Source organism: Notothenia rossii, assembly GCF_949606895.1.
Source record: "Notothenia rossii genome assembly, chromosome: 1".
Classification (NCBI taxonomy): Eukaryota; Metazoa; Chordata; class Actinopteri; order Perciformes; family Nototheniidae; genus Notothenia; species Notothenia rossii.
Window position 1 is genome coordinate 5,094,970 of NC_136912.1, and position 12,782 is coordinate 5,107,751.

Here is a 12,782-nt window from a genome sequence, read left to right on the forward strand (position 1 = left end):
GGAGACCTTGATGAGACGTGCTGTTACCTTGATCAAAATGACATGTCTTTCCGAACCATTTGGGATAATGTACGTACACAACTCAACAAAACATGACTAACATAGGTGTAGTAGTTTTCAGACATTTTAATGAGGAAATGTTAAATATTATAACTTCAAGTGAACAGAAATCCACCCCTGGGAATGCTGAGTTACCTTAATTTTTAACAGATCTATTTAACGTGATTGTTTGTTATTCAACAAAAGTATTTTCCCTGTTTATCTACCAGGTCCAAGGAATGAATTGTCCCAGAGAAATGTCCCAGCAGAGAGCAGAGTCCCAGCAGAGGGCAGAGTCCCAGCAGAGGGCAGAGTTCCAGCAGACCAGTGGCTGCGCTCAGTTCGGACCCAGTTTATTAGAAGAGTGACTCCACCTCTCCTGAAGGATCTTCTGGATAAACTCTTTGAGTCTGGAGTTATCACTGATTCTGAAATGACGTCAGCCAGAACCAAAGCCCAAAATGACGGAGCGCGAGAGGTGTTGGACGCGGTGCGAAATAAAGGAGCTGCAGCCTGCGGGGTTCTGATCAATGCTCTCCGTGAGCTGGACCCGTATCTTTACGAAGAGCTCGACTTGAGCTGAAGCAAAACCTTGTGGAGTGTGTGTGACAGTTGAAGTCTAGTCCTGCGTTTTGTTACCTTGAACTATTTCCCCTTGTACTTAAAGGTAACAGATTCTGAGTGAATGCTATTGCCTTCTCTTGTTTCTCCTGGACTCCAGCTACCCAGGCTTATTCTTATTTTACCGATATTTTTTATTTTACCGGAATATTTTATATATTTCTATTTATACAGGGTAATATTGATGTTTTAAATGCATTTCTCAGGGTGGACGTCTCCAAGAATTAGGCAATGAGTTTTCAGCCTAGTTTTTATTAATCTGAATGGCTAAAATGTAAATAATTTGTTTAGTATTTCACAACTTAAAGGTGGGGTAGGTAAGTTTTGAGAAACCGGCTCGAGATACACTTTTTGTGATATTCCATGGAATGCTCTTAACATCCCGATAGCAATAAATATCTGAAGTGCTTTGACAAAAAATCCATAAGAAAAAAGTCATCAGTGGAAGCCGTGGCGCTGTAAAAAGCACGACCAATCATTTTAGCCGGCCCGGCTAAAGTAACTGGATGGCCTACCTGCCTGTCAGCCTTCCATCTGTGCACAAACTTATCTGGTGCCCTCATTGGTCATGTAGGCGTTTGTGTGTGTTGGAGGAGGGGCTTTATAAGGAAGTCTGAAGGAAGGGGCAGATTATTTCCGGCTGTGTATTTTCAAATTCCAGCAAACTCAAGCTGGTTTCTCCAAAATGACCCACCCCACCTTTAAATGTAATCAATTGTATACATTTATTTTGTAACATGATTTTTGCAAAAAGAAATTACAAAATGTAGAGATGTTGCAACTGGTGGCTTTTATTGTTGGAAAATGTAGATATTACTAAAGAGTTCAAATGTACTGATAACAAACCATTTCCATTGTTTTGTACATTTATCTACTTTCTTCATATTATTTTTCTTGTCTACACTGAAATATCAACAACTACTTGTTTGTGTTATTTTTGATCCATTCCAAAATAAATGTTTTTTAAAGCACGTTGGGATATTAGAGAGGAACATGCGTTTGCTGATGTAGTTGCAGTTTCATTGTGCTGCCACTAGGTGTCAGTAAAGAGCCGTATTTCACTGATTGAAAACCATTACCAAGAGCCTGTACAGTACATTTATCTTTGGTGTGTGTACGGCCTTAATGTTCACACATTCTTATTCTGCCATCTTTTTATGTAAATATAAAAGTTCTATTATCACCAATTGAAAAAGTTCATTTCTTTGTTACTCTTTAAGTTCATAACCATCACAACTCATTGCATTTGTCTCTTTTGCTTTGTTGTTACACCTGTTATTCTGACCCTAGTCTTTTGCTCTGTACTTCATGTGTTTACCTTTCTCTCGTTCTGTTCTGTTCTGGTTTGAGTTCATCAATAAAGGTTGAAATTGCCGTAACTCTTGTCCACACTAATGATAGCATGTTGACTTGCACAATTGGTGGCTGACTAAATACTTTTTTGCCCCACTGTATATTAGTGACCAAACAAGATGCACGGAAATTCATTTGGAGAAAATACAAAGAGACAACAGAAAGAAGTCAGATTGGCAGGTGGTTAGTCAGCGGACGACCAGACCCAGGAACAAAGACTGAACTGACTTTTTCAAGTGTCAAAGGTATGATCCTCTTCTGCATCTTCTACATATGGACAGTGTTCTGTAACTTGACTTCACGTGTTGTCAGGCACAGCCAACAATAAGGTCTACAGATCATAATACAGAGCACTTCTATGGAAACTCACTACACCATCCATTCCTACCTCCCTTTATCCTCTCATGCATCCATTTGTCTTATTCCAGGTATTCTTGCTCTTATTCTGATTTGGCAGAAACACACCTGAGTAGAAATGGTGAAACTCATAAAATGTTAATGTGGCGGCACGTGGTAGTGTTTTTTTGAAATCCTATTTAAGATCTACATTTAACCAAAAGCCAGACAACGCCACCTTGGGAATTTCACCCAAGGAAATAATTATTCAAAGTACCAATAAGGCACTCAGGTTCCTAATACTGAGGGGCAGGAGAGGTGGTTCCAATTCATCAAATGTTTAATATCAAGTATTAAATATCATTAAAAAACACAGTAAGATCATCATACACACTGGAAATACAGGGGGACATCTTAGAGATGCTGAGGCTTACCAGTGGATGGAGGGGTCAGAGGGGTCCCAACAAAGTAAAATAGGGCACCCGTGATCACCCCACACACATACACCTTTGAGCAACTAAAGAGGGGCCAACAAAACACATTACTGGGGGAAACAGTCAAAACTAATTCATACACCGACCAACACATAAGATCAATATAAAGACAATAAGAAAGCAATGATACAAAGAAATATAACTAATATCGACTGAAATAAACAAAACAAGTTTAGAACAGGGTCGAAAATAACTCAAAAGAAACGGAAATCAACCCAACAATCTACTTAATATTGAATTAAATAAACAAAACAAGCTTAACTCAACAAGGTCAATTAAGTAACCAAGCATAAAGAGAAATGAATCGAACAGTCCACTATAACAATGTTTAAAATGTGATCATGTAGTGTCATGCACACTGACACAAAGAGGCAATAAAGACGATGCAAACCAAGAGCAACACCCGCCAGGCAGCAGTGTATCGGTGAAGCACAGACGTTGAGGCAAAACAGCCGTCTTTCTGTATTAGGCTTCCAGCGCAGGTGATGTTACGATAATAATACTACATTCATATTATTCAGGAAGGATGAGACAAGAAAAAAGCGCACCTACTGATCAGACTAAGTTAAGACACACAGCAGGAGAGCTTCGTTCAGCAGCGGCAGCAGACATGGGCAGCAGGATCCCTGCAAGGGTCTCCAACCAGCAATAAACATTTAGTATGTATGCTACATGTCATGCTAAGCATACAACAAACGGCGGCCACCGCAAACTCACCGGTGCCATCGGAGAAAGCACGTAAACGGAACCCGGAAGTGGCCTTCGTGCCAAAGAGCAAGAGGGAGCAAGAGCGACACTGACCCCTCTTTAGAAAGGTTGCCCCGTGTTGATAGGGCTGCTTCTTCTTCTTCTTTTTCTTTTTCTTCTCTTGCTTTTGGCGGATTGCAAACAACTTAAAAAGGTGCATACCGCCACCTACTGTACATGAGTATGAATCATCACATCGTTCCAACTCTTTAACTAATGCTCTAATCAAAATACAATTAAAATAAATCAATAAAACCATTAAATAAATAAAACAAAAAAACAAATCTATGTTCTTTCCTGACCTAATGTTAAATTATGTTTCCTACCCCAGTTTCACTCAATAATTTAAACAGTGCATTTCTGGTAGCTCTTACTCCCTCTCCTTTTGTTCCCAAAACACCAACCACACTCCACTCCCTCTCTGCCTCTAAGACTTTAGCCTTTAATTGTTCTCTTTCCGCTTTATAGATGTCCCAGTGTAACAAGATATGTTCTACATCTTCTTTTACTGCACAGTTCCCACACTTGTTATTGTCACTTTTCCCCATGATATACAGCGTACTATTCAAAGCCGTGTGATTTATTCTGAGTCTAGCCATCATGATTTCCTCCCTTCTGTTTCTTTCTTTATGAATATTAATTGTAATTGTCTTTTGTACTTTGTGATAGTCCCTGCCTTTCTGGTCTTCCTCCCACCTTTTCTGCCAGATCTCCATCCCTTTCTTCTTAATGATGCTTTCCCTTCTCCTTTACCAAGTTGAACTGGTAGTGTTATTTGCTTTTGTAGTGCACTTTTTGCTAATCTATCAGCACACTCGTTCCCTACCCATTCTACCCAATTTGATCAGTAGCCCATCCCTCCACATAGAGTCATACGCCTTTTCAATGTCAAAGTACACTATTGCCATTATCTCTTTCGTTTTCAATGTTTTTTCCACATCGTTACTCACTCTTACTAGCGCATCTATTGTGGAACGCCCTTTACGAAATCCGCTCTTTTGTCTTCATGTTGTTATCTACATCATGTTGTTATCTTCATCATGTTGTTATCTACATCATGTTGTTTTCTTCATCATGTTGTTATCTACATCATGTTGTTATCTACATCATGTTGTTATCTACATCATGTTGTTATCTACATCATGTTGTTATCTTCATCATGTTGTTATCTACATCATGTTGTTGTCTACATCATGTTGTTATCTACATCATGTTGTTATCTACATCATGTTGTTGTCTACATCATGTTGTTATCTACATCATGTTATCTACATCATGTTGTTATCTACATCATGTTGTTATCTACATCATGTTGTTATCTACATCATGTTGTCTTCATCATGTTGTTATCTACATCATGTTGTTATCTTCATCATGTTGTTATCTACATCATGTTGTTATCTACATCATGTTGTTATCTACATCATGTTGTTATCTACATCATGTTGTTATCTACATCATGTTGTTATCTACATCATGTTGTTATCTACATCATGTTGTTATCTACATCATGTTGTTATCTACATCATGTTATCTACATCATGTTGTTATCTACATCATGTTGTTATCTACATCATGTTGTTATCTACATCATGTTGTTATCTACATCATGTTGTTATCTACATCATGTTGTTATCTACATCATGTTGTCTTCATCATGTTGTTATCTACATCATGTTGTTATCTACATCATGTTGTTATCTACATCATGTTGTTATCTACATCATGTTGTTATCTACATCATGTTGTTATCTTCATCATGTTGTTATCTACATCATGTTGTTATCTACATCATGTTGTTATCTACATCATGTTGTTATCTACATCATGTTGTTATCTACATCATGTTGTTATCTTCATCATGTTGTTATCTACATCATGTTGTTATCTACATCATGTTGTTATCTACATCATGTTGTTATCTTCATCATGTTGTTATCTTCATCATGTTGTTATCTACATCATGTTATTATCTACATCATGTTGTTATCTACATCATGTTGTTATCTACATCATGTTGTTATCTACATCATGTTGTTATCTACATCATGTTATCTACATCATGTTGTTATCTACATCATGTTGTTATCTACATCATGTTGTTATCTACATCATGTTGTTATCTACATCATGTTGTTATCTACATCATGTTGTTATCTACATCATGTTGTTATCTACATCATGTTGTTATCTACATCATGTTGTTATCTACATCATGTTGTTATCTACATCATGTTGTTATCTACATCATGTTGTTATCTACATCATGTTATCTACATCATGTTGTTATCTACATCATGTTGTTATCTACATCATGTTGTTATCTACATCATGTTGTTATCTACATCATGTTGTTATCTACATCATGTTGTTATCTACATCATGTTGTCTTCATCATGTTGTTATCTACATCATGTTGTTATCTACATCATGTTGTTATCTACATCATGTTGTTATCTACATCATGTTGTTATCTACATCATGTTGTTATCTTCATCATGTTGTTATCTACATCATGTTGTTATCTACATCATGTTGTTATCTACATCATGTTGTTATCTACATCATGTTGTTGTCTACATCATGTTGTTATCTACATCATGTTGTTATCTACATCATGTTGTTATCTTCATCATGTTGTTATCTACATCATGTTATTATCTACATCATGTTGTTATCTACATCATGTTGTTATCTACATCATGTTGTTATCTACATCATGTTGTTATCTACATCATGTTATCTACATCATGTTGTTATCTACATCATGTTGTTATCTACATCATGTTGTTATCTACATCATGTTGTTATCTACATCATGTTGTTATCTTCATCATGTTGTTATCTACATCATGTTGTTATCTTCATCATGTTATCTACATCATGTTATCTACATCATGTTGTTATCTACATCATGTTGTTATCTACATCATGTTGTTATCTACATCATGTTATCTACATCATGTTGTTATCTTCATCATGTTGTTATCTACATCATGTTGTTATCTACATCATGTTGTTATCTACATCATGTTGTTATCTTCATCATGTTGTTATCTACATCATGTTGTTATCTACATCATGTTGTTATCTACATCATGTTGTTATCTACATCATGTTATCTACATCATGTTGTTATCTACATCATGTTATCTACATCATGTTGTTATCTACATCATGTTGTTATCTACATCATGTTGTTATCTACATCATGTTGTTGTCTACATCATGTTGTTATCTACATCATGTTGTTGTCTACATCATGTTGTTATCTACATCATGTTGTTATCTACATCATGTTGTTATCTACATCATGTTATCTACATCATGTTGTTATCTACATCATGTTGTTATCTTCATCATGTTGTTATCTACATCATGTTGTTATCTACATCATGTTGTTATCTACATCATGTTGTTATCTTCATCATGTTGTTATCTACATCATGTTATCTACATCATGTTGTTATCTACATCATGTTGTTATCTTCATCATGTTGTTATCTACATCATGTTGTCTACATCATGTTGTTATCTTCATCATGTTGTTATCTACATCATGTTGTTATCTACATCATGTTGTTATCATCATCATGTTATCTACATCATGTTGTTATCTTCATCATGTTGTTATCTACATCATGTTGTTATCTACATCATGTTATCTACATCATGTTGTTATCTTCATCATGTTGTTATCTACATCATGTTGTTATCTACATCATGTTATCTACATCATGTTGTTATCTTCATCATGTTGTTATCTTCATCATGTTGTTATCTACATCATGTTGTTATCTACATCATGTTGTTATCTACATCATGTTATCTACATCATGTTGTTATCTACATCATGTTATCTACATCATGTTGTTATCTACATCATGTTGTTATCTACATCATGTTATCTACATCATGTTGTTATCTACATCATGTTGTTATCTACATCATGTTGTTATCTACATCATGTTGTTATCTACATCATGTTGTTATCTACATCATGTTATCTACATCATGTTGTTATCTACATCATGTTGTTATCTACATCATGTTATCTACATCATGTTGTTATCTACATCATGTTGTTATCTACATCATGTTGTTATCTACATCATGTTGTTATCTACATCATGTTGTTATCTACATCATGTTGTTATCTTCATCATGTTATCTACATCATGTTGTTATCTACATCATGTTGTTATCTTCATCATGTTATCTACATCATGTTGTTATCTACATCATGTTATTATCTACATCATGTTGTTATCTACATCATGTTGTTATCTACATCATGTTGTTATCTACATCATGTTGTTATCTACATCATGTTGTTATCTACATCATGTTGTTATCTTCATCATGTTATCTACATCATGTTGTTATCTACATCATGTTATTATCTTCATCATGTTGTTATCTACATCATGTTGTTATCTACATCATGTTGTTATCTACATCATGTTGTTATCTACATCATGTTGTTATCTACATCATGTTGTTATCTACATCATGTTGTTATCTACATCATGTTGTTATCTACATCATGTTGTTATCTACATCATGTTATCTACATCATGTTGTTATCTACATCATGTTGTTATCTACATCATGTTGTTATCTACATCATGTTGTTATCTACATCATGTTGTTATCTACATCATGTTGTTATCTACATCATGTTGTCTTCATCATGTTGTTATCTACATCATGTTGTTATCTACATCATGTTGTTATCTACATCATGTTGTTATCTTCATCATGTTGTTATCTACATCATGTTGTTATCTACATCATGTTGTTATCTACATCATGTTGTTATCTACATCATGTTGTTATCTACATCATGTTGTTATCTTCATCATGTTGTTATCTACATCATGTTATTATCTACATCATGTTGTTATCTACATCATGTTGTTATCTACATCATGTTGTTATCTACATCATGTTGTTATCTACATCATGTTATCTACATCATGTTGTTATCTACATCATGTTGTTATCTACATCATGTTGTTATCTACATCATGTTGTTATCTACATCATGTTGTTATCTACATCATGTTGTTATCTACATCATGTTGTTATCTACATCATGTTGTTATCTACATCATGTTGTTATCTACATCATGTTGTTATCTACATCATGTTGTTATCTACATCATGTTATCTACATCATGTTGTTATCTACATCATGTTGTTATCTACATCATGTTGTTATCTACATCATGTTGTTATCTACATCATGTTGTTATCTACATCATGTTGTTATCTACATCATGTTGTTATCTACATCATGTTGTTATCTACATCATGTTGTCTTCATCATGTTGTTATCTACATCATGTTGTTATCTACATCATGTTGTTATCTACATCATGTTGTTATCTACATCATGTTGTTATCTACATCATGTTGTTATCTTCATCATGTTGTTATCTACATCATGTTGTTATCTACATCATGTTGTTATCTACATCATGTTGTCTTCATCATGTTGTTATCTACATCATGTTGTTATCTACATCATGTTGTCTTCATCATGTTGTTATCTACATCATGTTGTTATCTACATCATGTTGTTATCTACATCATGTTGTTATCTACATCATGTTGTTGTCTACATCATGTTGTTATCTACATCATGTTGTTATCTACATCATGTTGTTATCTTCATCATGTTGTTATCTACATCATGTTATTATCTACATCATGTTGTTATCTACATCATGTTGTTATCTACATCATGTTGTTATCTACATCATGTTGTTATCTACATCATGTTGTTATCTACATCATGTTGTTATCTACATCATGTTGTTATCTACATCATGTTGTTATCTACATCATGTTGTTATCTTCATCATGTTGTTATCTACATCATGTTGTTATCTTCATCATGTTGTTATCTACATCATGTTGTTATCTACATCATGTTGTTATCTTCATCATGTTGTTATCTACATCATGTTGTTATCTTCATCATGTTGTTATCTACATCATGTTGTTATCTTCATCATGTTGTTATCTACATCATGTTGTTATCTACATCATGTTGTTATCTTCATCATGTTATCTACATCATGTTATCTACATCATGTTGTTATCTACATCATGTTATCTACATCATGTTGTTATCTACATCATGTTGTTATCTACATCATGTTGTTATCTACATCATGTTATCTACATCATGTTGTTATCTTCATCATGTTGTTATCTACATCATGTTGTTATCTACATCATGTTGTTATCTACATCATGTTGTTATCTTCATCATGTTATCTACATCATGTTGTTATCTACATCATGTTGTCTACATCATGTTGTATCTACATCATGTTATCTACATCATGTTGTTATCTACATCATGTTATCTACATCATGTTGTTATCTACATCATGTTGTTATCTACATCATGTTGTTATCTACATCATGTTGTTGTCTACATCATGTTGTTATCTACATCATGTGTTGTCTACATCATGTTGTTATCTACATCATGTTGTTATCTACATCATGTGTTATCTACATCATGTTATCTACATCATGTTGTTATCTACATCATGTTGTTATCTTCATCATGTTGTTATCTACATCATGTTGTTATCTACATCATGTTGTTATCTACATCATGTTGTTATCTACATCATGTTGTTATCTACATCATGTTGTTATCTACATCATGTTGTCTACATCATGTTGTTATCTTCATCATGTTGTTATCTACATCATGTTGTTATCTTCATCATGTTGTTATCTACATCATGTTGTCTACATCATGTTGTTATCTTCATCATGTTGTTATCTACATCATGTTGTTATCTACATCATGTTGTTATCTTCATCATGTTGTTATCTACATCATGTTATCTACATCATGTTGTTATCTACATCATGTTGTTATCTTCATCATGTTGTTATCTACATCATGTTGTCTACATCATGTTGTTATCTTCATCATGTTGTTATCTACATCATGTTGTTATCTACATCATGTTGTTATCTACATCATGTTGTTATCTACATCATGTTGTTATCTTCATCATGTTGTTATCTACATCATGTTGTTATCTACATCATGTTATCTACATCATGTTGTTATCTTCATCATGTTGTTATCTACATCATGTTGTTATCTACATCATGTTGTTATCTACATCATGTTGTTATCTTCATCATGTTGTTATCTACATCATGTTATCTACATCATGTTGTTATCTTCATCATGTTGTTATCTACATCATGTTGTCTACATCATGTTGTTATCTTCATCATGTTGTTATCTACATCATGTTGTTATCTACATCATGTTGTTATCTACATCATGTTGTTATCTACATCATGTTGTTATCTACATCATGTTGTTATCTACATCATGTTATCTACATCATGTTGTTATCTTCATCATGTTGTTATCTTCATCATGTTGTTATCTACATCATGTTGTTATCTACATCATGTTGTTATCTACATCATGTTATCTACATCATGTTGTTATCTACATCATGTTATCTACATCATGTTGTTATCTACATCATGTTGTTATCTACATCATGTTATCTACATCATGTTGTTATCTACATCATGTTGTTATCTACATCATGTTGTTATCTACATCATGTTGTTATCTACATCATGTTGTTATCTTCATCATGTTATCTACATCATGTTGTTATCTACATCATGTTGTTATCTACATCATGTTGTTATCTTCATCATGTTATCTACATCATGTTGTTATCTACATCATGTTGTTATCTACATCATGTTGTTATCTACATCATGTTGTTATCTACATCATGTTGTTATCTACATCATGTTGTTATCTACATCATGTTGTTATCTACATCATGTTATCTACATCATGTTGTTATCTACATCATGTTGTTATCTTCATCATGTTATCTACATCATGTTGTTATCTACATCATGTTATTATCTACATCATGTTGTTATCTACATCATGTTGTTATCTTCATCATGTTATCTACATCATGTTGTTATCTTCATCATGTTGTTATCTACATCATGTTATTATCTACATCATGTTGTTATCTACATCATGTTGTTATCTTCATCATGTTATCTACATCATGTTGTTATCTACATCATGTTGTTATCTACATCATGTTGTTATCTACATCATGTTGTTATCTACATCATGTTGTTATCTTCATCATGTTGTTATCTACATCATGTTGTCTACATCATGTTGTTGTCTACATCATGTTGTTATCTACATCATGTTGTTGTCTACATCATGTTGTTATCTACATCATGTTGTTATCTACATCATGTTATCTACATCATGTTGTTATCTACATCATGTTGTTATCTACATCATGTTATCTACATCATGTTGTTATCTACATCATGTTGTTATCTTCATCATGTTGTTATCTACATCATGTTGTTATCTACATCATGTTGTTATCTACATCATGTTGTTATCTACATCATGTTGTTATCTACATCATGTTGTTATCTACATCATGTTATCTACATCATGTTGTTATCTTCATCATGTTGTTATCTTCATCATGTTGTTATCTACATCATGTTGTTATCTACATCATGTTGTTATCTACATCATGTTATCTACATCATGTTGTTATCTACATCATGTTATCTACATCATGTTGTTATCTACATCATGTTGTTATCTACATCATGTTATCTACATCATGTTGTTATCTACATCATGTTGTTATCTACATCATGTTGTTATCTACATCATGTTGTTATCTACATCATGTTGTTATCTTCATCATGTTATCTACATCATGTTGTTATCTACATCATGTTGTTATCTACATCATGTTGTTATCTACATCATGTTGTTATCTACATCATGTTGTTATCTACATCATGTTGTTATCTACATCATGTTGTTATCTACATCATGTTGTTATCTACATCATGTTGTTATCTACATCATGTTGTTATCTTCATCATGTTATCTACATCATGTTGTTATCTACATCATGTTGTTATCTACATCATGTTGTTATCTACATCATGTTGTTATCTACATCATGTTGTTATCTTCATCATGTTATCTACATCATGTTGTTATCTACATCATGTTGTTATCTACATCATGTTGTTATCTACATCATGTTGTTATCTACATCATGTTGTTATCTTCATCATGTTGTTATCTACATCATGTTGTCTACATCATGT

At 33.2% G+C, this 12,782-nt stretch overlaps 1 protein-coding gene across 1 annotated transcript in view; it reads left to right on the plus strand.

Annotated features, from left to right (window-relative positions):
* LOC307045309 (uncharacterized protein) overlaps window positions 1-2,039 on the plus strand; it is a gene marked incomplete at its 5' end in the record, with an annotated part of 36,020 nt that extends 33,981 nt beyond the window's left edge. Inside the window, one exon of the mRNA XM_079690880.1 lies at window positions 270-2,039. Within this exon, the coding sequence (XP_079547006.1) occupies window positions 270-622 (353 nt within the window). The 3' untranslated portion in view covers window positions 623-2,039. The remainder of the gene's footprint in view (window positions 1-269) is intronic.
* Between the last annotated feature and the right edge of the window lie 10,743 nt (window positions 2,040-12,782).